The sequence below is a fragment of the Scyliorhinus canicula genome, chromosome 27 (genome assembly GCF_902713615.1).
Source record: "Scyliorhinus canicula chromosome 27, sScyCan1.1, whole genome shotgun sequence".
Classification (NCBI taxonomy): domain Eukaryota; kingdom Metazoa; phylum Chordata; class Chondrichthyes; order Carcharhiniformes; family Scyliorhinidae; genus Scyliorhinus; species Scyliorhinus canicula.
The window spans coordinates 12,783,572-12,810,452 of NC_052172.1; the positions used below are offsets into that span (position 1 = coordinate 12,783,572).

Sequence of the window (26,881 nt, forward strand, 5' to 3'; positions counted from 1 at the left end):
AAACAAGAGGGAAACGACTGGATGGTAACTGCATGGCTCCATCAAATACTGACCTCCCTGCGGAACAGTGACCACCAAACATCTCCAACCCCAACCAGGCCCAAAGTCAGACCACCCTGCCCTGCGATGGACAATACCCCCAACCCCCACTCCAATTTTGAGCCGTAACGGGAGACACTTTAAACCTTCACCCGGAGACCCTGGAAGGTGCTATAGGAATTCAAAGTGGGCTCTTTCATTGGATTGCCTGGCTCAGATCAGAGTCTGGACTAAAACAGAGTTGCATAGTTCAAAACTGACCCATCACAACATTCCCATGACTGTAAAGTGACCAGCGGCAGAAAGAACATACAGCACAGGATCAGGCCCTTCGGCCCTCCAGGCCTGCACCGACCATGCTGCCCGTCTAACCTAAAACCTTCCCCACGTCCGGGGTCCGTCTCCCTCTATTCCCATAGAACAGTACAGCACAGAACAGGCCCTTCGGCCCTCGATGTTGTGCCGAGCAATGATCACCCTACTCAAACCCACGTATCCACCCTATACCCGTAACCCAACAACCCTCCCCTTAACCTTACTTTTTAAGGACACTACGGGCAATTTAGCATGGCCAATCCATCTAACCCGCACATCTTTGGACTGTGGGAGGAAACCGGAGCACCCGGAGGAAACCCACGCACACACGGGGAGGACGTGCAGACTCCGCACAGTGACCCAGCCGGGAACCGAACCTGGGACCCTGGAGCTGTGAAGCATTTATGCTAACCACCATGCTACCGTGCTGCCACCATGCTGCATCCTATTCATGCCCCTTAAACGTCACTATCGTCCCTGCTTTCACCACCTCCTCCAGCAGCGAGTTCCAGGCACCCAATACCCTCTGTGTAAAAAAACGTCCCTTGTACATCTCCTCTAAACCTTGCCCCTCGCACCATAAACCTAAGCCCCCTAGTAATTGACCCCTCTACCCTGGGAAAAAGCCTCTGACTATCCACTCTGTTTATGCACCTCATCATTTTGTAGACTTCTATCAGGTCGCCCCACAACCTCCATCGTTCCAGTGAGAACAAACAGAGTTTATCCAACCTCTCCTCATAGCTAATGCCCTCCAAACCAGGCTATATCCTGGTAAACCTCTTCTGTACCCTCTCCAAAGACTCCACATCCTTCTGGTAGTGTGGCTATCAGAATTGAACACTATACTCCAAGTGTGGCCTAACTAAGGCTCTATACAGCTGCAACATGACTTGCCGATTTTTATACTCAATGCCCCGGCCGATGAAGGCAAGCATGCCGTACGCATGAAGGGGAGTGTGGGATAAACACTGGTTCTCGTCTGTTTGAAAGGGCTGGCACAGGCTCGATGGGCCAAACAGCCTTCTCTGGTACCGTACTACCCCATGATTCTACTCTATCGGGTTGACCATTCCAAAATCCCACTCCAGAGACTGGAGCACCCTGAGCAATACTGAGGGAGTGCTGCTCTTCCTGGGGCACTGCGGCTCTGTAACTGGGCTAGTCATCCAAAAGCAAGACGGAGGAGCGGGAGACAGGAGTTCAAATCCCACTACGGTGGTTGGGATATTTTTATTTTTTTTAAATAAATTTAGAATACCCAATTCATTTTTTCCAATTAAGGGGCAATTTAACGTGGCCAATCCACCTAACGTGCACATCTTTGGGTTGTGGGGGTGAAACCCACGCAGACACGGGGAGAATGTGCAAACTCCTCACAGACAGTGACCCAGGGCCAGGATTCGAACCCGGGTCCTCAGCGCCGTAGGCAGCAATGCTAACCACTGTGCCACCCAGTGGTTGGGATATTCAAATTTAATCAAAGTTGGAATATTAAAAGCTTGTAACAGTAACAGTGACCATAAAACGGCTATAAAAACTGAGGAGTTCACTGCATCCTTACCCAGTCTTTTTATTCTCTGATGGGTGTTGCCAGGTAGGCCAGAATTTATTGCCCATCCCTAGTTGCCCTTGAGGTGGTGGTGGTGGTGAGCTACCTTGATGGACCCCTGAAGTCCCTATGCTGTAGGTATACCCACAGTGCTGTTAGGGAGTTCCAGGATGTTGCCCCAGCGACAGTGAAGGAACGGCCGATATGTTTCCACGTCAGGGTGGTGAGTGACTTGGAGGGGAACCTCCAGGTGGTGGGGTTCCCAGGTATCTGCTGGCCTTGTCCTTCCAGATGGTAGAGGTCGTGGGTTTGGAAGGTGCTGTCGAAGGAACCTCGGGGGAGTTCCTGCAGTGCATCTTGTAGATGGTACACACGGATGCCACCGTGCGTCAGTGGTGGAGGGAGTTGGATGTGGCACCCCCCCCAATCGATTTCCATCGACTCCAGTTTTGCTAGGGCCCCTTGATGCCATACGCGACCCCAACGTGGCCATGATGTCAAAGGGCAGTCACTCTCACCTCTCGAGTTCAACACTTCTGCCCATGTTTGAACGAGGTCAGAAGCTGGGTGGTCCTGGTGGAACCCAAACTGAGAGTCACATACAAGTCTGGCCTGTAGGTGACTCCATACCCGCAGCAATATGGCTAATTCATAACACCCCCTCAAACTGCCCGGCAAGGAACTCTGTTGTAATCGAGAGCAGCGACTCGCTGCTATTTCCAAACTGGCAATTAGGGGGTGGGCCAATAAACGTCAATCGCCCAAGAGAGTCCCATTTTCCCACGAGCGAACAGCTAAAAAAGGTGATTGTTTCGGGACAAAAGATTAAATCGAGCCAGGTCTCTCGGGTCGCACGGGCAACTGGGAATCGAAGGTGGGAGTTTCTCCCCCCCCCCCCCACTGACCAATCCCTCAAATTAGATCTGTAAAAGAAATGAGCCAATCTTGCTTTACAAAGTGGCTGCCTGGACTTGGCGTGTGTACACCTTGGGGGGGGGGGGGGGGGGGGGGCCCTTAATATTTGCAGATTTCTTTTCAGAACACCGACCGCCCTCTGAATGAGAGAGAGGGAAAGCAGTCCGAGGCGCGCCCTGGAGAAAACACTGACGCCGCCATCTCATGCCAGCCAGGGTTCAATGGGCCGAACGGCCTCCTCCCTTCCAGCAGGTTGCTAACGTGTACTCACGGGCGCTCAATGACTAAACTTGACTGGCTTGCAGCCACGTCCTGGAAGGCAACAGGGAGGCCGGGAAAAGGGCATTCAAGACAAAAACGGAAGCCAGCACGGTGGTGGGTTTACGCCCCACACACAACCCAGTCTGCCCCCTGCAGCGATCAAATACCTGCCAATACCGAGTATGGCGTCAACGCTCCCTCTCCGCCAATGAACAGGAAGACAGGACCCCGCTGATGCTCCCACAGTTCTGCGTTCACCCAGTACCTCTGTGGACCAAACACACCAGACACTGGTTAGAGTACACTTTCCGACCCGATTTCCAACAACGCTGTGGCCTCAAATGGCCAACAAGGAGGCACTGGAGAAGGTGCAAACAAAAAAAAAAACCATAAACATAGAAATGCCACCGATAATCCCAGACAGACAATTCAGGAGCAGTCAGAGCATGGAATTCTCAACTCTCAGAACAAGGCCAGCGATTCCCACACCAGCCTCTCCGAACTTTGTACAGTAACTTCATTGAAGCCTACTTGTGACAATAAAGCGATTATTATTATATTATTATTAGCCGAGAGCTTTGATGTGTTGGGCAGGCTGGGTCGACGTGGACTGCACTTGATGCAGTGTAGCGAGAGACAGACTTCCAACACTTGATAAGATGCAACACGATTTTTTGATGGCGGGTTCCTGAGTTGGCACAGGGCAGGTGTCAGGAGGCTGGGGGACCTGTTCATAGACGGGAAGTTTGCGAGCCTGGGTGAGCTGGAAGGGAAGTTCAGGCTCCCCCCGGGGAACGCCTTTAGGTGCATGCAAGTAAGGGCGTTTGTCAGGCGGCAGGTGACGGGGTTCCCCCTGCTGCCATCGCGTGGGGTCCAGGACAGGGTGCTCTCGGGGGTATGGGTTGGAGAGGGGAGGATCTCGGAAGTGTACCAGGTGATGCAGGAGGTAGACGAGGCCTCGGTGGAGGAGCTGAAAGATAAATGGGAGGAGCTGGGTGAGGAGATCGAGGAGGGGACGTGGGCAGATGCCCTCGAAAGGGTGAACTCTTCCTCTTCGTGTGCAAGGCTTAGCCTTATACAGTTTAAGGTACTGCATAGGGCTCATATGACTGGGACAAGGATGAGCCGGTTTTTTGGGACCGAGGACAGGTTTATTAGGTGCTCAGGGAGCCCAGCAAACCATGTCCACATGTTCTGGGCATGCCCAGCGCTGGGGGAATTTTGGAAGGGGGTAGCAAGGACAGTGTCGTGGGTGGTAGGATCCAGGGTCAATCCAGGCTGGGGACTCGCAATTTTTGGGATTGCAGTGGAGCCGGGAGTGCAGGAGGTGAAAGAGGCCGGTGTTCTGGCCTTTGCGTCCCTAGTAGCCCGGCGGAGGATTCTTCTTCAGTGGAAGGATGCAAGACCCCCAAGCATGGAGGCCTGGGTCAACGATATGGCGGGGTTTATTAAGTTGGAGAGGGTGAAATTTGCCCTAAGGGTGTCAGTGCGGGGGTTTTTCAGGAGATGGGGGGGGGGGGGGTTGTCTCTGTTTTTGCTTTGGGTCGAATGTCTGTTTTTTGCCAATGACGGGCGTTAATTTATTGTTTCTCTTTTGTATTTACGGCCGGGGGGGGTCTGTTTTTTTTTGTTCTTGAATTTTCTGTTATTGCTTTCTTTTTTGTGAAAATGTGAAAATTTGAATAAAAATTATTTTTAAAAAAAAAGATGCAACACGATTTTATTTAACATCTGAACTATTATATATGTTCAACTGTGGGTTGACACTATGCTGACTTGACTGGAGACCTGATACTAGCCTGACCAGACTTACTAGCTACCGCATGGTGTTTGCACTGGCTATGCTCACGGACTCTGACTGTCTCAGAGGCTGGGTCCCGAGAGAACGGGAAACCTAGTGCCCTCTGGCTTTATAGTGGCCGTGTCCTGTCTGGTGATTGGCTGCTGTGTTCACTGGTCATCCTGTGCGTCAATCACTGCCTGTCTGCACCCCTTTATATACATAGATGTATATTATGACAAGCTTTACGTCTCAAGGAAAGTTAGACAGACGCGAAGGAGAAATTAAAAGGTAGGTTTGGAAGGAAGCTCACGTGAAACATAAATACTATCATAGAGTAGATGGCCTGTTTCTGGGCTGTAACATTCCACATAATTCAGTGCGGGCCAAGGGCCAAAGGCAGGCAACTGGGGTGGGTGGAGGACAAAGAGTACTCACCTGCTTGAAAGTGCCGTTGTTCCTTCTGTTGAAGTGATCCAGTGGCTGTGGGAAGAGTCCCTCCTTGGGCACAACCCAATCAGCTTTGCCTTCGGCTGGGAGGGCCTTCCAGTTATCCAGCAGGTGCTTCTGGAGCCTCAGCTCCCGGGATCGGTGCACTTTCTCCTTGATCAGCCACATGTTCCGACCTTGACCAGGAGAAACACAGCAGGGGGTTAATTCCGATACACCGCTGGGGAAGGAACGAATCGGAAGCTAGACTGCACCGTAAACCAGGTTAATGCCGAAGGCGGCAGTCACAGACTCTCCACGTTCCTCCCAGCCAGCCAGGGTCAACTGGTTTATATACCCATACAAATGATCCCCTAATCCTTCCCCAATTGGGTGTGGCTGTCCTTAATTATCAATTCAAACCAATTACAACACAGCATAGGACAGACAGTGAAGGAGGCGGCCATTCGGCCCATCGAGTCTGCACTGACCCACATCCACCTTATCCCTGTAACCCAACCTAACCTTTTTGGTCACTAAGGGCAATTTATCATGGCCAATCCACCCAACCTGCACGTCTTTGGACTGTGGGAGGAAACCGGAGCACCCGGTGGAAACCCACGCAGACACGGGGAGAACATGCAGACTCTGCACAGACAGTGACCCAGCCGGGAATCGAACCTGGGACCCTGGCGCTGTGAAGCCACAGTGCTACCCACTGTGCTACCAAGTTGCCCAAATTCAACATCAATTTGGTGGGTTGTGCCTCAATTGGTTCAAATAATAATATTAAACTTTATTCATGTCACAAGTAGGCTTGAAATGAAAAAAAATGAAAATCGCTTATTGTCACGAGTAGGCTTCAATGAAGTTACTGTGAAAAGCCCCTAGTCGCCACATTCCGGCGCCTGTCCAGGGAGGCTGGTACAGGAATCGAACCGTGCTGCGAGCCTGCTTGGTCTGCTGTAAAAGCCAGCGATTTAGCCGAGTGAGCTAAACCAGCCCCTTAAAATGAAAATCGCTTATTGTCACGAGTAGGCTTCAATGAAATTACTGCGAAAAGCCCCTAGTCGCCACAATCCGGCGCCTGTCCGGGGAGGCTGGTACGGGAATCGAACCGTGCTGCTGGCCTGCTTTAAAAGCCAGCGATTTAGCCTTGTGAGCTAAACCAGCCCCTTATATTGTGAAGTTACTGTGAAAAGCCCCTAGTCGCCACAATCCGGCGCCTGTTCGGGTACACAGAGGGAGAATTCAGAATGTCCAATTCACCCAACAAGCACGTCTTTTGGGACTTGTGGGAGGAAACCGGAGCGCCCGGAGGAAACCCTCGCAGCCACGTGGAGAACGTGCGGACTCCGCACAGACAGTGACCCAAGCCGGGAATCGAACCAGAGTCCCTGGCGCTGTGAAGCAACAGTGCTAACCATTGTGCTAATCGCGATTCTCATTCCGAGTCCATCAACTACTTGTTATTTTTCAGGGAAAAAAATTGTATTTGTACAGCATCTTTGATGAGGAAAACATTCAGCGTTACGAAAGAATATTTGATACCAGACCACAGCAGATATTGCTGACTGATGGACACTTGAAACACCATAGTTTGCAAGGATATGGACCAAGTGCTGGGTAGGTGGCTGATGGCTGGCGCAGCCTCGATGGGCTGAATGGCCTCTTTCTGTACTGTAGATGTTTGTGACTATGGGGCATGGCTCTTAAAGCAGGAGGAGGAAAGTGAGGCAGAAAAGCAGAGAGGTGGAGGGAAAGATTTGTAGGGACGTGATGTGCTGTGGCACGGCAGCACAATGGTTGGCACTGCTGTCTCAGTGCCAGGGACCCGAGTTCGATTGCGGACTTGGGTGACCGTCTATGTGGAGGTTGCACATTCTCCCCGTGTCTACGCGGGTTCCCTCCCGGAGCTCCGGTTTCCTCCCGCAGTCCAAGACGTGCAGGTTAGGTGAATTGGCCGTGCTAACTGCCGCTTAAGTGTCCAAAAATGTGCAGGTTGATGGAACCATCAATTCACCAGACACGCGTTTCCGATGTGAATCTAGGCTTTAATCGACTTACTTCAGAGTCAGCCTGTTACCTGTCGATGAACTCTTAGTGAACTCAGGCTGACTCTAGACATGGGTATTTATACAACTGCACTAGGGGGAGGAGTCGTGGGCGGAGCCAAGGGTGGAGCCCAGTACAAGTTCCTGGGTGCTCCCAGTGCTACTCCCCCTAGTGGTAGGATAGCGCTACTGCGCTGACAAAGACAGTGTGAATTAACATATATACATCCATTACATTCACCACACAGGTTAAGTGGGGTTACAGGGATAGGGACTGCAAGTGGGCCGAGATAGGACGCTCTTTCAGAGGGTCGGTGCAGACTCGATGGGCTGAATGGCCTCTTTCCGCACTGGAGGGATTCCATGGACCAGGTGATAAAGACACAGTCACCAATCCGGCGAGATTCAAATCGGGAGCTCGGAATTAGACGAGTATAAAGATTGAAGGGTGTTGAGGGGCTGGAGGGGAGAATCTTTAAAATCAAGAGCGTTGCCAACCAGGTGCCAATGTAAATCAGCGACGACAGGACTTGGCAAGGGCACTGGCGGTAGAGTTCGCTGGCTGGCCCCAGCAGGCGCTCCCCATCCCTAACCGGCCCTAAACAGAATGGCTCGCCACACCACTTCAGAGGGCAGTTACCGCTGTGGGTATGGAGTCACATGTAGGCCAGGTGGGGCAAGGATGGCAGATTTCCATCCCTACAAGGGGCCAGATATGTTCGTGCAACCATCAACAATGGGTGGGGTCACCGTAACCGAGAGTAACTTCCAATTCCAGATTCCGTGGTGGGATTTGAACACGCGTTCCCCCCCCCCCCCCCCCCCCCCCACCCCCGCCCCCGCCCCTACCAAGGACAGCAGCCTGGTCCATTGTGCCGAGGGAGCGCCGGAGCACAGCACTGAGGGAACGTTGGAGTGCCAGGGGGGTCATCTTTCAGATTGACTTGTTGACCCAATGGAAGTCTTTTTTAAATTCCCTTTTCTCTTTTTAAAAATAAATTTAGATTTTATTTTTTCCAATTAAGGGGAAATTTAGCGTGGCCAATCCACCTGCCCTGCACATCTTTGGGTTGTGGGGGCGAAACCCACGCAGACACGGGGGAGAACGTGCAAACTCCACACGGACAGCGACCCAGAGCCGGGATCGAACCTGGGACCTCGGCGCCGTGAGGCAGCTGTGCTAACCCACTGCGCCACCGTGCTGCCCACCTTTTTAAAATTCCATGGCATTATTTGGAAGAGCAACGTGGGAGTTCTCCCCAGCGTCCTGGCCAACATTTAACCCTCAAATCAAGCAACAGGCAGGCCCAGGTGATCAACTGAAGATGGGTCATTTTGTGATGAGGAAGAGGGGAGCCAGAAACACAAACAGGCTCGGATCACACAACTGAATCTGCTGGAGAGAGCTGCACAGGAGAGTCCCACGGCAGGACAAAGCAATGCTGATGTGAGCTGGATGCAGAGCTCCAGGGCCTCTGGCGAACACCCATAAGATATGGAAATCAGAAACAAAACATTATAAAGATGATTTCTTGAGGTATGGCTTTGTTAATTGTGCCAATGCAAATCAGGATGCAAAGTCCCGTGTGTTTTATATGCAGGGATGTCCGAGCAGATGAAAGATTAAAACCCTCAAAACTTCAAAGACATTTGAAGACTGAAGTATGGCGAGTTCTTGATTTTTTTTCAAACGATGCAGCGCAAACTTAAATCATCAGCTGAAGTCCTTGGCAGAAATGTAACATTAAATGATAAAGCAAGCGAGATTGGGAGAACTGAGCAGGCTCACCGGTCGCATTAAAGATGAGCAATAAGTGTGGGCTGCGTCGTCCGGCATGGGGGCCACGATGGTCAGCCTCTTGGCCAAAGTGCTACATAAATGCAAGTTGTTGTTGGCATCCAACAGGTCATGGCAACCTCCAATTCAATTGAGCCAATTGGCTAAAAACGGAGCTTCCCCCACGGAGAGATTTTGGGGGCGAAGGAGAGAGAATTCTTATCAACAAAGTTGCATTTCTAGTCGTAGAATCCCTACCGTGCAGGAGGCCATTTGGCCTATCGAGTCTGCAACGACCCTCTGATGGAGCACCCGACCGAGACCCACGCCCCCACCCGATTCTGTAACCCAGTAACCCCACCCATCCTTTTATACACTGTGGGTAATTTATCATGGTCAATCCCCCTGACCTGTACATCTTTGGGCTGTGGGAGGAAACCGGAGTACCCGGAGGAAACCCACGCACACACGGGGAGAACATGCAGACTCCGTACAGACGGTGACCCAAGGCTGGAATTGGACCTGGTTATTGTGAGGCAACAGTGCTAACCACCGCGCGACCCCCCCCTCCCTCCCTCCATCTGCCCACCCCCCCCTCCCTCCATCTGCCCACCCCCCCCTCCCTCCCTCCATCCATCTGCCCACCCCCCCTCCCTCCCTCCATCTGCCCACCCCTCCCTCCCTCCATCTGCCCACCCTCCCTCCATCTGACCACCCCCTCCCTCCTCCCCCCTCCCTCTGCCCGCCCCCCCTCCCTCTGCCGCCCCCCCCTCCCTCTGCCCACCCCCCCTCCCTCCCTCCAGCTGCCCACCCTCCCTCCATCTGACCACCCCCTCCCTCTGCCGCCCCCCCCCTCCCTCTGCCGCCCCCCCTCCCGCCACATACCTCCCTCCCTCCACCCACCTCCCTCCCTCCACCCACCTCCCTCCCTCCCTCCGCCCCCTCCGTCCACCCCCACCCCCCTCCTCCCTCCCTCTCGGTCTGTCTGTCTGCCCCCTCCTCCCTCCCTCTCGGTCTGTCTGTCTGCCCCCTCCTCCCTCCCTCTCGGTCTGTCTGTCTGCCCCCTCCTCCCTCCCTCTCGGTCTGTCTGTCTGCCCCCTCCTCCCTCCCTCTCTGTCTGTCTGTCTGCCCCCTCCTCCCTCCCTCTCTGTCTGTCTGTCTGCCCCCTCCTCCCTCCCTCTCTGTCTGTGTCTGCCCTCTCCTCCCTCCCTCTCTGTCTGTCTGTCTGCCCCCTCCTCCCTCCCTCCCTGTCTGTCTGTCTGCCCCCTCCTCCCTCCCTGTCTGTCTGTCTGCCCCCTCCTCCCTCCCTGTCTGTCTGTCTGTCCCCTCCTCCCTCCCTCTCTGTCTGTCTGTCTGCCCCCTCCTCCCTCCCTGTCTGTCTGTCTGTCTGCCCCCTCCTCCCTCCCTCTCTGTCTGTCTGTCTGCCCCCTCCTGCCTCCCTCTCTGTCTGTCTGTCTGCCCCCTCCTCCCTCCCTCTCTGTCTGTCTGTCTGCCCCCTCCTCCCTCCCTCTCTGTCTGTCTGTCTGCCCCCTCCTCCCTCCCTCTCTGTCTGTCTGCCCCCTCCTCCCTCCCTCTCTGTCTGTCTGTCTGCCCCCTCCTCCCTCCCTCTCTGTCTGTCTGTCTGCCCCCTCCTCCCTCCCTCTCTGTCTGTCTGTCTGCCCCCTCCTCCCTCCCTCTCTGTCTGTCTGTCTGCCCCCTCCTCCCTCCCTCTCTGTCTGTCTGTCTGCCCCCTCCTCCCTCCCTCTCTGTCTGTCTGTCTGTCCCCTCCTCCCTCCCTCTCTGTCTGTCTGTCTGCCCCCTCCTCCCTCCCTCTCTGTCTGTCTGTCTGCCCCCTCCTCCCTCCCTCTGTCTGTCTGTCTGCCCCCTCCACCCTCTCTGTCTGTCTGTCTGCCCCCTCCACCCTCTCTGTCTGTCTGCCCCCTCCACCCTCCCTCTCTGTCTGTCTGCCTGCCCCCTCCACCCTCCCTCTCTGTCTGTCTGCCTGCCCCCGCCACCCTCCCTCTCTGTCTGTCTGCCTGCCCCCTCCACCCTCCCTCTCTGTCTGTCTGTCTGCCCCCTCCACCCTCCCTCTCTGTCTGTCTGCCTGCCCCCTCCTCCCTCCCTCTCTGTCTGTCTGTCTGCCCCCTCCTCCCTCCCTCTCTGTCTGTCTGTCTGTCTGCCCCCTCCACCCTCCCTCTCTGTCTGTCTGTCTGACCCCTCCACCCTCCCTCTCTGTCTGTCTGTCTGCCCCCTCCACCCTCCCTCTCTGTCTGTCTGTCTGCCCCCTCCTCCCTCCCTCTCTGTCTGTCTGTCTGCCCCCTCCTCCCTCCCTCTCTGTCTGTCTGTCTGCCCCCTCCACCCTCCCTCTGTCTGCCCCCTCCACCCTCCCTCTCTGTCTGTCTGTCTGTCCCCTCCACCCTCCCTCTCTGTCTGTCTGCCTGCCCCCTCCACCCTCCCTCTCTGTCTGTCTGCCTGCCCCCTCCACCCTTCCTCTCTGTCTGTCTGTCTGCCCCCTCCTCCCTCCCTCTCTGTCTGTCCCCTCCTCCCTCCCTCTCTGTCTGTCTGTCTGTCTGTCTGTCCCCTCCACCCTCCCTCTCTGTCTGTCTGCCTGCCTGCCCCCTCCACCCTCCCTCTCTGTCTGTCTGCCCCCTCCACCCTCCGTCTGTCTGCCCCCTCCACTGTCTGTCTGTCTGTCTGTCTGTCTGTCTGTCTGCCTGCCCCCTCGTCTGTCTGCCCCCTCGTCTGTCTGCCCCCTCGTCTGTCTGTCTGTCTGCCCTCTGTCTGCCGGTCCATCCATGTCCCTCACTATCTTTCTCTCGGCTTCTCTTACCTCCGGAGCCCAGGTTGAGTGCCGGCTGCAGGAGGAGCAGCGCAGAGATCAGCAGCCACATCCTCGCAGCAGCAGCAGGAGTCCCTCTGCCTAGGGCTGACTGACAGCTCGGTCACATGATTCAGCATCACATGACAGGCACGCGCAGAGGCCCCGCCCAGCCTCTCCTCCCATTGGCCGGGCCGCCTGTCCATATTCCCGCTTCCTCAATTCTGATTGGTGGCCTGTTGCTGGGCAGGTTGTTGACCCAGTGAAGCAGAATTGGATTTACCTGGAGCTTTTTAAAAAAAATAATTTTTATTGAAATTTTTACAAAATATAAACATCTTAACTCTATTAACAAACAACCGCGGTAACACCCCAAGAACAATACCCCCCCCAACTTCAAGAGCAACTTCAAACAAAAGGAAAAAGAAAAAAAAACAAAAGATCACCCAAACAACAAAAGGGAAAGAGATAGCACCCGCCACATCCCTCAGACCCATGTACACAGTTCTTCCTCCCCCCAATCCAGACCCCCCATATGGGCGTGGTTCGCTGGGCTCCCCGAGCACCTAGCACACCTGTCCTCGCCCCCGAAAAACCTACTCATCCTCGACCCAGTCATGTGGGCCCTATGCAGCACCTTGAACTGTATGAGGCTAAGCCTCGCACAGGAAGAGGAGGAATTCACTCTCTCCAGGGCATCCCCCCACGTCCCCTCCTCAATCTCATCACCCAGCTCCTCTTCCCATTTACCCTTCAGTTCCTCCACCGAGGCCTCGTCTACCTCCTGCATTACCCGGTATATGTCCGAAATCCTCCCTCCTCCGGCCCACACCCCCGAGAGCACACTGTCCCGTACCCCACGTGGGGGCAACAAGGGGAACCCCCCCCCCCCATCTGCCGCCTGGCAAACGCCCTAACCTGCATGTACCGAAACATGTTCCCCGGGGGGAGCCCAAACTTCCCCTCTAACTCTCCCAAGCTCGCGAACCTCCCCTCCACAAACAGGTCCCTTTACCTGGAGCTTTGACCAACCAAAGAACATCTCACACCACCTCCTCGTCAATAAAATGCTTTTCAGCAGCAGCCACTGTCGTAATGTCGGAAACACCGCAGCCAATTTACGCGCAGGAAGCTCAACAATTGGATAATTGGGTGGATTGACCGTGCAAAATTTCCCGAATCGTTGGGTTACGGGGATAGGGTGGAGGTGTGGGCTTAGGTAGGGTGCTCTTTCCAAGGGCCGGTGCAGATTAGATGGGCTGAATGGCCTCCTTCTGCTCAGTAAATTCTATGATTCTATGATAATGACCTGATTCTGAGGTGCTGGCCATGGGGCGAATGTTGTCCAGCACACTGGGCTGGGGGGAGGGGGGAACATCTCTGCTCCTCTTCAAAATAGTGTCATGGGATCTTTTACATCACCCCCCCCCCCCCTCCACCCCCACCACCCCCAATGAAGCCTCCAACAGCGCAGCGCTCCTTCAGATTAGCTAATTCGGCTGGATGGCCGGTTGGTGATGCAGAGCGAGCCCCGTCTTCTTACCTTGCCCCTCGCCTGAGATGTGGTGACCCTCAGGTTAAATCACCACCAGCCAGCCCCCCCCCCCCCCCCCCAGCAAAAGGGGAAAGCAGCCTATGGTCATCTGGGACTATGGCGACTTTACTTCCTTATTTTACTCCTTCAGGTCGGCACTGGGGCATCAGCAGAGATGATCATGTTCAAGTCAAGGAGCAAGGGCTCGAGTATTGCTGCAAAAATACAATTTTGTTGAAGCTTTTCCTCCTGCACTGATTAGGTCAATCGCAGTAATACCAATGTCAGGAGAAAACAATAACTTAATAATAATTATCTTTATTAGTGTCACAAGTAGGCTTACATTAAAACTGCAATGAAGTTACTGTGAAAATTCCCGAGTCGCCACATTCCGGCGCCTGTTCGGGTACACAGAGGGAGAATTCAGAATGTCCAATTCACCTAACAAGCACGTCTTTCGGGACTTGTGGGAGGAAACCGGAGGAAACCCACGCAGACACGGGGAGAACGTGCATGCTCCGCACAGACACAAGCCGGGAATCGAACCCGGGTCTCTGGCGCTGTGAAGCGACTGTGCTAACCACTGTGCTACCTTGCCGGCTTCATGCTGTATGTGAAGACAGTTCTAATTGCTTGGCAAGTGGACTCTGATTGGTAAGGTCATCTCCATGACAACGGCTCTACCAATAGAGTCCACTTGTCCACCAATCAGCACTCTCTTCACACACAGTATAAAGTTGTTCCTTCCCTGACATTGATATTCTTGCGATCATCCTGGTGAGTGCTAAATAAAAAGCTTCGACAAGGTGTCTTTTTTCAGCAACACTCAAGTTTTTCACTACCAGGACAAGCAAGGACTGTGTGACTCAGAGACTTCAGTGTTAAACCAAGGTTGACAAGGCTGTCAACTGGTTATCAAGTTAACGATTTAAAAGTGGTAGGAAAAAAGTGGTTAATTACACTTCATGATAACTAAACCAAAGAACACATGAATAAGAGGGAGTGCAACAGGGTCTAAGTGAAGTTTACAGTGCATGTTATGTAAATGCACAAAGGGTGCTAAGGGTGGTGAGCTGCAGATAACCACACAGACATCTGCTGTTGTGGTGATGCCCACACAAAATCGGACAGAACTGGGTACTACATATGGCTGGATAAAAGTTGTTAAGGAAAGTTAGGGAAGGATAAAAAGGGAGAGAGGTTGCAATATTGATTAAAGAGAATATTATAGTGCTGGAGAGAGAGGATGTCTTCGAAGGGCTGAGGACATAATTTGGTAAGAAACAATTGAGATACCGTTATACCGCTGGGGTGTATATTACAAATTACCAAAAAGTGCAAAAGATATGGAGGAACAAGTTTGCAAAGGAAATTCCAAAGACCATCGATCTTTTTTTAACACAGAGCCGATTTAACATTATCCACAATATTAGCAGCTAAAACTGACGGGCAGCACGGTAGCACAAGTGGATAGCACCGTGGCTTCACAGCACCAGGGTCCCAGGTTCGATTCCCGGCTGGGTCACTGTCTGTGCAGAGTCTGCACGTTCTCCCCGTGTGTGCGCGGGTTTCCTCCGGGAGCTCCGGTTTCCTCCCACAAGCCCCGAAAGACGTGCAGGTTAGGTGGATTGGCCATGCTAAATTGCCCTCAGTGTATAAAAAGGTTAGGAGGGGTTATTGGATTACGGGGATAGGGTGGAAGTGAGGGCTTAAGTGGGTCGGTGCAGACTCGATGGGCCGAATGGCCTCCTTCTGCACTGTATGTTCTATGTTCTAGAAACAGACCTAATTCGGTCTTGGATATATCCAATCACTGTAGTCACCTGTGAACTCGTTGGTCTGTCAGCAGGTCTAATGACGGAGTGAAGCCTTTCCCAGACTCAGAGGAGGTGAATGGCCTTGCCCCAGTGTGAACCCGCCGGTGTACAGTCTGACTGGATGATCATGTGAACCCGGTCCTGCAGAGACAGCACCCAAATGGTCGCTCATCAGTGCGAACACATTGATGAAACACCAATTCCTGGGCACCCCCAAACCACTTCCCAGTCTTTTCAAAAAAAATAAATTTAGAGTACCAAATTCTTTTTTTCTAATGAAGGGGTGATTTAGCCTGGCCAGTTGACCTACGCTGCACAACGTTTTGGGTTGTGGGGGTGAGACCCACGTGAGATACGGGGAGAATGTGCAAACTCCACACGGACAGTGACCCAGGGCCGGTATCGAACCCGGGTCCTTGGCGCTGTGAGACAGCAGTGCTAACCACTGCGCCATCGTGCCGCCCCTTCAAAGACCATAGATTAATGATAATGGGGATGTAATCTTCCTGATGTAGACTGGAATGGGAATTATGTCGAGAGGAGAAAGAGTTTTTGAGGTGTGTCCAGTGTTATGGGTCAGGGATTAGAGAACCCCAAAGTGTATCATGCAGTTCACCTGACCCACAACTTTTACTAGATTGTGGTATGGGGAGCACACGGCCCACTCTACAGGTGTGGTACAGCAGAAATGGAAAATTATTTTTTAAAGCAAAACAATGTTTATTCTATGAACTCAAGTTAACCTTTTTAAAACATACAGTGAACATCTTAGCAACCATCAATTCAAATACAACCCCCAAAGAATACAACACTAAGTAATCCTTAATAACTTCCCAAACAACATCCAGAAGACAAAAGAAACACCTTTTAACAGAAGAACATTAGGTTTACATTCACGACTGAGAACATTTATAATTCTGAATTCACCAAATGATCAAGAGATAGTCTTTTCATGGCAGAGAGATCAACAGTACACCAGCTCTGTCTGGCTTCAGCTCCAACACTGAAAACAAAACTAAAACACACCCTGCAGCAAACAGCCTAAAATGAAAGTAAAAAGCTAACAGACAGCCCAGCTCCACCCACACTCTGACATCACTGATAATACCCATTTCTTTTTTTTTTCTTTTATAAATTTAGAGTACCCAATTCATTTTTTCCAATTAAGGGGCAATTTTAGCACAATCAATCCACCTAGCCTGCGCATCTTTGGGTTGTGGGGGCGAAACCCACGCAAACACGGGGAGAATGTGCAAACTCTACACGGACAGTGACCCAGAGCCAGGATCGAACCTGGGACCTCGGCGCCATGAGGCAGCAGTGCTACTCTCTGTGCCCACGTGCTGCCCAGAACACCCATTTCTTAAAGGTACTCTCACATGACATCAGGAAAAATGTGTGTTTCTAAGCAAACCAAGAAGAATGCATTGCTGGATCTGCTTCTGGGTAACCAACACTGGGGTGGAATGCCAGGCCATGTTCAGCCAGAAGGCAAAGGTGATGGAGTGAAGGGTGTGCAGGAAGAGTCGGCATAGAAAACCCTCTGCCACCCTGTATGTTGCAGGCTCTGGTCACCCTGTCAGCAAGGACTTTACTCTCTGCCAGCTGAATCAGCGCATGTGGGAAGGAGATTCCTGAGCAACGGCTCCTGGAAGATAACATAATAATAATCTTTATTGTCACAAGTAGGCTTACATTAACATTGCAATGAAGTTACTGTGAAAATCCCCTAGTCACCACACTCCGGCGTCTGTTCGGGTACACAGAAGGAGAATTCAGAATGTCCAACGGAGCACCCGGAGGAAACCCACGCAGACACAGGGGAGAACGGGCACACTCCGCACGGACAGTGACCCAAGCCGGGAATCGAACCTGGGACTATCTATTCCAACAATAATAACCATCTGCTCCCACAAAGTCTAAAGGTGGCCATGAACCCATTGTCGACTGCTGGATCGGGGAGGACCCCAGTTGATGGAAACCATTTGCCAGACTCTTCACAGATCCCAGGAAAAGACAGAGAGCGCCCTGTGAGGGTACACAATGGTACCCCAGGGTTACAAACAGGAACTGTATGTCGCAATTGAGGCCATGCAGCCGATGGAAGAAATATGTGTGAATTATCTGAGGCGGTGTGGAGCAAAATATCAACCACCTCTGGCCTTGGGAGCTCAAATTCTATCCCTAAAGCTGCCTTGTGTGGTAACAATTATTGATTACAAAAAATAGCGAAGCATAAAAATCATTACGTCAGTGGTTGATTTCAGTTTGAAATTACATCCATGGGCTTCAAGATTTTCACAGTCCATCAATTTACTCGCCAGGCAGTGTCAGTTGTCAAACAAAGCACTTTGCAAAGCGTCGCACACGTTACTCCGTCTATGCATGAAGTACGAACAATCTTCCAAAACAACTATTTGAAACATAGTTTTGCTTTTCCCTTTGAAAAATGAGTACTGCGGACAACATAGAAGTAGACAGCAACTGGCGGGGGCTTTTTACAAAGAATGGAGAGTTTTTTTCACAAATGTGAAGGTTTGATATGTCTGGTGAGCATCACAAGTTTCATGGCGCACAATTTGAATCATCAATCTTTGGTGATGCATTCTAATTATGGCAGCGACTGAGGAGAGGGTGAGAGAAGATGAGCACATCACGGCTAATTTAAAAGCCCAGCAAAATCCAGATGTGGCCCTCACGCCCTCACTCCTGAGCTAGAAAGAACCTCCACTTGTCTCTGCAGGGTACCCTGGATATTAAGACACGGCGTAGCCAGACCACCCTCCCTAAACTGGCGATGTAGAAGCACCACAGAACCGCAATGCATCCTTTAGTCCAGAAGAAGTCAAACTTGGGGAGTGGAATCAAAGTGACCGACAGTATTGAAATGAAAATCGCTTATTGTCACAAGTAGGCTTCAAATGAAGTTACTGTGAAAAGCCCCTAGTCGCCGCATTCCGGCGCCTGTTCGGGGAGGCTGGCATGAGAATTGAACCGTGCTGCTGGCCTGCCTTGGTCTGCTTTAAAAGCCAGCTCTTTATCCCTGTGCTAAACCAGCCCCTGTAGTGTTTAGCTCCGAAACCAGCTAAGGACCCTGACCCGTCAATCACATTTGCCGCACCCCCTGGAGTAGGATCTGTTCTGCTGTCGCTACCATGATGTATATTGCTTCAATAGCTTGAAGCAGCACTGTTGAGGTTATTAAGAAGTATTTATTAACTACATCAGGTAAGGTGAGGATCCCATACTAGCCATCCAGGACAAAGCAGCCCCGCTTGATTGGCACCCCTTCCACAAACATTCACTTCCTCCACCACTGACACACAGTGGCAACCGTGTGCACTGTCTACACCGTCTACGTATACTGCAGTAACTCACCAAGGCTCCTTAAGTAGAAACGTCCAAACCCACGATCTCTACCATCTATAAAGACAAGAGCAGCACATACCTGGGAACACCACCACCTGGAAGTTCCCCTCCCAGTCACTCACCATCCCGACTTGGATAGATATCGGCCGTTCCTTCACTGTCGCTGGGTCAAAATCCTGGACCTCCATCCCTAACAGCACTGCGGGTGTACCTACACCACATGGACTGCAACAGTTCAAGAAGGCAGCTCATCACCACCTTCTCAAGGGGCAATTAGGGATGGGCAATAAATGCTGGCATCACCCACAACACCCACATCCCATGAATTAATCAAAAAGAAAGGTCCTTACATGTTGCTACCCACCCTTTCACCCTAGGTCATGTGACTTCTTACATCACCATGCGGGCGGTATGCCCCACGTTAACCCTTTCAGTACCAGATCTGTACGGCTTAACTAATTTTAAAAGTTACATTTCATGACAGACTGCCTATAATGATTGGAACTGGGCAGTTCAAGTCAATTAAGCAAAAGGAGGAATTTTCTTATTAAAGAACACGGCATCTTTCACAACGTCAAGATGAACCAAAGTACTATGGAGCCAATTAAGTACTTTTCAAGTGTAGCCACTGTTGTCAGAGGAGGACTTACACTTTTGGGGGCCTTGCCCTCTCTGTACTTTCATGGGGGCCTCTTGGTGTCGTGGCGACCCTCCCCCATTGATGTCAATGCCCACCTGACCCCGGGTACCCCCAACTCACATAATGCAAGTCACAGAAACCCAGATTGGGTTGACAGATTGGCTGTTGCAGTGTCTTTAACTTATGACAACAGCAAGCTTGTACTGTAGCTGATGAGGGGTGGCACTGTGGTTAGCACTGTTGCTTCACCACGCCAGGGTCCCAGGTTCGATTCCTGGCGCGGGTCACTGTCTGTGTGGAGTCAGCACGTTCTCCCAGTGTCTGCGTGGGTTTCCTCCGGATGCTCCGGTTTCCTCCCACAAGTTCCGAAAGACGTGCTTGTTAGGTGAATTGGACATTCTGAATTCTCCCTCTGTGTACCTGAACAGGCGCCGGAATGTGGCGACTCGGGAATTTTCACAGTAACTTCATTGCTGTGTTGATGTAAGCCTACTTGTGTTACTAATCAAGGTTATTATTAAATTGTGATGCACAGTATGTGCAGAATACGGAACCCCCAAATCACTGCTTGACACCCAATTCTTTTTTTTTCAATGAAGGGACAATTTAGCTTGGCCAATCCACCTAACCTGCACATCTTTGGGTTGTGTCAAGCATACACGGGGAGAATGTGCAAACTCCACACAGACAGTGACCCGGGGCTGGGATCGAACCCGGGTCCTTGGCATGGCGAGGCAGCAGGGCTAGTCACTGCACCACCATGCCACCCGCTGTCAGCTCTTTAATTATCATAGATGTCATAGAATCCCCACAGTGCAGAAGGAGGCCATTCAGCCCATCAAGTCTACACTCCCCCTCTGAAAGAACACCCTAACTAGGCCCACTCATCTGCCCTATCCCTGTAACCCCATAACCCCACCTAGCCTTTGGACACTAAGGAGCGATTAATCATGGCCAATCCACCTAACCTGCACATCTTTAACTGTGGGAGGAAACGTGACGCGACTTTTCGTCCGGCGTCACTTTGTCCAATGTCACTTCGTCCACGTCTTTTGGTCCTACGTCTTTTTGTCCGCACGTCTTTTTGTCCGCACGTCTTTTTGTCCGATAATTTTTTTGTCCAAAGACTTTTTGTCCAATTGTAAACAAACTCCTTAGAAAACAAGGTATAATATCTTGCACAATATCTTTGTGTATAATGCACAAAACTATAACGAGCCTCGTTAAAGGATAGTTATTACCGTTCTCTTTCCGTTCAGTTGTTATTGTATTGTTAAAACCTCATGATAAAGTAGTGTACTCATTCTCTCTCTTTGAAATTGCTAAAATTAAATGTAAACTTTCTGAATTTGCCCATCCCGAAATGGCAAAGTTCATTGTGTCGACCAAGAACAAAAGAAAAGTAGTTGATGAAAGTAATTACATCTACGATTTTCATTCAAGCAGTACAGAACTAGGAAAAGAATACTGGAGATGTGAGAAAAGAAGGCTGTGTTCAGTGCGGATTCACACGGTAACGGAAAACAATGAGCCGAAAATTATTTCTTTTTCTAGTGAGCACCTTCATCCAGCTGATGTAGATTCGTTAAATGCTAGAAAAGCAGTTGCAGAAATAAAGCATGAAGCAGTGGAAAACATAGCAGCAAGTTCGCGTAGCATACTAGCGGCCAAGTTTACGCAACTAACAGAAAATACTTGCTCTCAACTTCCTAGGTTGCCCGTCGTCTCAAGGACTATTCAAAGATGCCGACAAAAAAATTCTGGATTTCCCGCTAATCCAGCGGCTAGACATGGTTTTGAAATACCTGACGAATATTGTAAACTTGATAATGGCGAACAGTTTCTGACATACGATTCGGGCGTCGAGGATCAACAGCACTTACTAGTATTTGCATCAGAAAGTGCTCTTCAGGATATAGCATCATATCGTCATTGGTCATGTGATGGAACCTTCAAGATTGTGCCAGAACAGTGGTTTCAACTGTTTTGCATTCATGTACAAGTTAAAGGTAGCAGTTTTCCACGGGTCTTTGCATTAATGCCGAATAAAACAAAGCAGACATACGAATTGTTTTTTGAGCAATTGAAAATTATGCAACCTAATGCAGATCCGCTTGATATCATGGCAGATTTCGAAGTTGCAGTTCACAAGGCATTTAATGCATCATTCCTTAATTCATCTGTCGTGGCATGTTTGTTTCATTTCAGCCAATCAGTGTTTCGAAAAATTACAGATTTAGGCCTCAAAGAAAAATACAACACAGACTCTGAATTCTGTCTTAAAATTCGATGTTTCTCAGCATTAGCTTTCCTCCCCGTTGAAGATGTCGAAGAGGCTTATGAAGATTTGATAGACGATGAAGAAATACCTGCTGAATTCATCGTTTACTTCGACTTGACTTACATAGGCATTGCGAGAGATCGTGGTGCTAGACAAAGGAGAGAACCACCTACATTCCCGACAGCTGTATGGAATGTTAATCAGCGTGTTCTACAAGATCTACCGAGAACAAATAATGCTGCTGAGGGGTTTCATTCTGCGATAAAGCGTTCGGCGGGTGGAGCTCATTTGAATATCTGGAGGTTAATCAAAACTCTGAAGGAAGAGGAAGGGTTGGTTAAAGGCAAAAAGACTCAAATTCTTCGGCGAGATCCGTCAAATTCATGTACGCGATATAAAAAATTAACTGAACGCCTCAAAAGATTGGTCACTGAATATGGTTCAACAGGAAAAAATGATTTTTTGAGGAATGTGGCATATAATTTGCATCAATTTTAAGTGATATCTTATCACTTTTAGTAATTTTTAGTAATAAGTTAACTTTTAGATAGTTAAATGTTATTACTTTTCTTAAATAACTTTTTTTATAAATACATCTTTCCACTGTATTTTACTTGTATTTTATCAATAAAAGTCTCATAATAAATCATTAGTTCTGTGAATCTATCATTGAAGATATTATACCTTGTTTTCTACGGAGTTTATTTACAATTGGACAAAAAGTCGTTGGACAAAAAAAACATTGGACAAAAAGACGTAGGACCAAAAGACGTGCGGACAAAAAGACGTAGGACCAAAAGACGTGGACGAAGTGACGTTGGACGAAGTGACGTCGGACGAAAAGACATAGCACCGGGAGGAAACCGGAGCACCCGGAGGAAACCCACGCAGACACAGGGAGAGCGTGCAAACTCCTCACAGTCACCCGACGCCGGAGTCGAACCCGAGTCCCTGGCACTGTGAGGCAGCAGTGCTAACCATTGTGCCACACGTGCTGCCCAAGCCAACAAACTCATAACATGGCAGGGGCTGGTTTAGCTCACTGGGCTAAATCACTGGCTACGAAAGCAGGCCAGCAGCACGGTTCTATTCTCGTACCAGCCTCCCCGAACAGGCGCCGGAATGTGGCGACTAGGGGCTTTTTACAGTCACTTCATTTGAAGCCTACTTGTAACAATAAGTGATTTTCATATTGTTATTGTACTGTTGTCAGCATTAATTATTAATTAATTAATAATCTTTATTGTCACAAGTAGGCTTACATTAACACTGCAATGAAGTTACTGTGAAAAGCCCCTAGTCGCCACATTCCGGCGCCTGTTCGGATACACAGAGGGAGAATTCTGAATTTCCAAATTACCTCACAGCACGTCTTTCGGGACTTGTGGGAGGAAACCGGAGCACCCGGAGGAAACCCACACAGACACGGGGAGAATGTGCAGACTCTGCACAGACAGTGACCCAAGCCGGGAATCGAACCTGGGACCTTGGCACTGTGAAGCAACAGTGCTAACCACTGTGCTACCGTGCTGCTCCACTTGAACGTCCTCCCAAAATTCCTCATCTAACTCTGTCTGCGTTGGTCTCACTCCCACAACCCAAAAAGATGTGCAGGTAGTTGAACTGGCCACGCTAAATTGCCCTTAATTGGAAACAAAGAATTGGGTACTTTAATTTTTTTTTCAATCATTCAGTAAGATCAGGGCTGATGCCCTACCACCACTTTTACTTCCCTGCCCTGCCCCCTGATGGCTCTGGGGCGGCACGGTGGTTAGCACTGCTGCCTCCCAGCGCCAGAGTCCCAGGTTCGATTCCCGGCTTGGGTGACTGTCTGTGTGGAGTTTGCACGTTCTCCGTGTGTCTGCGTGGGTTTCCTCCGGGTGCTCCGGTTTCCTCCCATTGTGCAAAGATGTACAGGTTAGGTGGATTGGCCACGCTAATTTGCCCCTTAGTGTCCAAAAGGTTCGGTGGGGTTACTGGGTTACGGAGAAAGGGTGGTGGTGTGGGCTTAAGTGGGGTGCTCTTTACAAGGGCCTGTACAGACTCGATGGGCCGAATGGCCTCCTTCCGCACTGTAAATTCTATGATAGTCATTTAGAATTTCCATGACAAAACCTTTAACTGAAGCGAACAATTGTGAAACATTTAATAGAGTTGTACCAACGTTTTGCAGTGATTTGCTGACAGCATTGATTCTTTGAAGGATACAGTTCCACAAAACAGTGAAGGCTGCATTTCCGGCACTTTCAAACTCCTCTACGTGGTTTCTCTGATTTCGATGTGGCTGCGCCTGATAATCGCTCTACAACTTCACCATTGCTGGTCTCACATCTTAAAATTAATGTTCATTAGTCCACGTGATTGACATCACTATTATTATGGATTAGTATTTGGCATCTTTGACTTCTGTAATGATTTGTTTTCTGATCCACTCTGCCATTGCAGCGATGAAGTCATCGTACGTTCTGTACGCTCAACACATTTGAATGAGCCTATCAGGAAATTCAGAGCTATCAGGCTCTGATTGGTATTCCCACACAGTAGTCACCTCTCAGTAGTCCTACAAGGCTGACTCCTAATTTTCTTTTTTTTTCTTCTTTTTAAAAAAAATAATTTTTATTGACATTTTTACAAAATATAAACATCTTAACTCTATTAACAAACAACCGCGGTAACACCCCATGAACAATACCCCCCCAACTTCAAGAGCAACTTCAAACAAAAGGAAAAAGAAAAAAACAAAAGAGCACCCAAACAACAAAAGGGAAAGAAATAGCACCCGCCACATCCCTCAGACCCATGTACACAGTTCTCCCTCCCGCCAATCCTCCCCATGGAGACCTGGGCCGAGTGGCATTCAGTACCAGATGAATGAAAGGAGACTGTGGAGGACGTTGGCTGGTTCCCTGAGCAGACTGTCAGAGCTATCTGGCAGAACGCCTCATCACCAGAACTTACAAACAAGCACCAAGACCTAGCTTGGCTGGTGGTGAGAAGGGCCTTCCCTGTCAGATTCTTCATGTACACCCGAAGGCTCAGCACCGTCGCACGCTGCCCTCGGGGTGGCTGTGGGGGAAATGAGACAGTCACCCACCTCCTTGTGGAATGTGCCTTTGCAAAGAAGGTCTGGAGAGAGATGCGGTGGTATCTGTCAAGGTTCATCCCGAGCAGCTCTGTGACACAGGACTCTGTGCTCTACGGACTGTTTCCAGGGACACACACCGAGACAAACATCAACTGCTGCTGGAAGGTCATCAACAAGGGGCTAGTTTAGCTCACTGGGCTAAATCGCTGGCTTTTAAAGCAGACCAAGCAGGCCAGCAGCACGGTTCGATTCCTGTACCAGCCTCCCCGAACAGGTGCTGGAATGTGGCGACTAGGGGCTTTTCACAGTAACTTCATTGAAGCCTACTCGTGACAATAAGCGATTTTCGATTTTTCAGTTTTTCAACTCGGTGAAAGACGCTCTTTGGCCTGCCCGAAACGTGCTGATCTTCCAGTGCAAAGAATTGTCCTCGACCGAGTGTTGCAGACTGGCACATTCCAAGGTCCAGGCCTATGTGCTGAGGGACGCACTCAAGCTTGGGGCAGCTGCCGCCAAGGCACAATGGGGAAAGACCACTGTGTAAGGTCTCACCAGCAAATGTACACCGAGGGGGGGGCGGTAACAGTGCAAAACCCCTCTGTCCGTGTCTTCAATACTCCAATGTATAAAAGAAACACGACAATGTCAATATTTAAGAAAGGACTGTAACGTAAAGAAGGATATGTGTGTAATGTCATCCCAATTGAATGGAAGAAAGACAAGTGAATGTGTAACTTTGATGGAAATGTACAGTCAAGACAATTTGAAATGTTCTGTAATGTTTATTGGAGATTTTATGAATAAAGTATATTTTTTGGGGGAAAAAAACAGACGAATGATGCTTGTGGGGGTCTCCCAGGGGATTGGAGGCCCCTAGGTGCATGTGTTGGGCAGGGTGGTACCCTGGCACTGTTGGTGCCACCTGGGTAGGTACCAGCCTGGCACCTGGCCCAGGTGGCATTGCCCAGGTGGCACTGCCAGCTTTCAGGGCTATGGAGTGGTGAGCTGGGGACCCTCCCATGGTGCAATGGATCTTCTAAACTTCAATCAAGTCAACCCCCCCCCCCCCCCCACCCACCCACCTACCCCCACCCTCCTAAACTCAATGTGTGGAGATACCGGCGTTGGATTGGGGCGGGCACAGTAAGAGATCTTACAACACCAGGTTAAAGTCCAACAGGTTTGTTTGGAATCACCAGCTTGATGATGAGCTACCCTCCAAATAAACCTCCTGGACTTTAACCTGGTCTTCTACACTCTAGTGGACACAAGCCAGGTCTGTCCAACCTGTCCTCATGAAACAACCCACTTGTTCCAGGCGTAAATCAAATAAACCTCCTCTGAAGTGCCTCCATCGTCCCTTAAATAAGGAGACCAAAACTGCACAAGTGTTCAAAATGTGGTCTCACCAATGCCCCATAAACAGAAGCATAATAGCCTTGCTTTTATCTTCGTCTTGTAATAAAGGATAGCATTCCATTAGCCTTCTTAATATTCTTTTAAAGGCAGCGTAGCTAATCAAAATCACTCCCTGTAGTAGCAAGTTCCACATTCTACCCACTCTCTGAGCCAATGCACTTCTCCTGAATTCCCTACTGGAGTCATTAATGATGAGTCATTGGCATGTAGCATTTTACTTGCTGGGTAATGAGAGTCCCATTTGTCCTCGACTGAGATTTCCTTCTTTATTATCCGTGCCTGACCCGCTTAACCTCGCATCTCATTGGCACTGACGTTGGCTCTTTTGAAGTTCTTTATCCGAGTAATTAGTTTGGGCTATTGGTTTAAACGATCAGGCCATGTTCTAATCCCCGTGATACACTCCTGCTGCAGCTACCATTCTCAGCAGACAATCGGGGACGCCTGGCAGATTGAGATGTGAGTCAACTTGCTTGTTATCTTTGACGCATCCAATTCTTGGGGTCAGGAAACTGTCATTTTATTCGCTAGCTCAGGATGGGCCATTCTCACTTCATGTTTGGTGGTTTAAGCTCCCCGCCCTATGACCTTTCTTCTTGCATTTTGTTATTACTTAAGAGTGTGGTTAACACTGGGAAGCCAGCAGTTATTGCCTATGTGTCCAGTGAGTACTTAGACACAAAACACTGTTGCCAGAGTCCCATGTAGGCTTAACTAAGTTGGACTGATTCCCTTTCCTAAAGGGTGCTAGAGATTCGGCTGTCTTGTCATGGTGATCTGGTGGCTTTCATGGGCATTGTCCAGCGTGAGTCCACAG

The 26,881-nt window shown here is 50.2% G+C and overlaps 2 protein-coding genes across 2 annotated transcripts in view; one reads left to right on the top strand and one right to left on the bottom strand.

Moving 5' to 3' along the window:
• Positions 1-12,074, bottom strand: part of LOC119957833 (thymus-specific serine protease) — a 30,265-nt gene extending 18,191 nt beyond the window's left edge. The window contains exons 1-3 of the mRNA XM_038785972.1: positions 11,932-12,074; positions 5,301-5,488; positions 3,250-3,349 (exon numbers count right to left, since the gene is read on the bottom strand). Of these exons, the coding sequence (XP_038641900.1) occupies positions 3,250-3,349; positions 5,301-5,488; positions 11,932-11,992 (349 nt within the window). The 5' untranslated portion in view covers positions 11,993-12,074. The remainder of the gene's footprint in view (positions 1-3,249; positions 3,350-5,300; positions 5,489-11,931) is intronic.
• Positions 12,075-26,434: 14,360 nt separating this feature from the next.
• The window catches only part of LOC119957796, a 47,844-nt gene continuing 47,397 nt past the window's right edge, over positions 26,435-26,881 (top strand). Inside the window, exon 1 of the mRNA XM_038785898.1 lies at positions 26,435-26,523. The gene's annotated coding sequence lies outside the window, so the exon portion shown is untranslated. The remainder of the gene's footprint in view (positions 26,524-26,881) is intronic.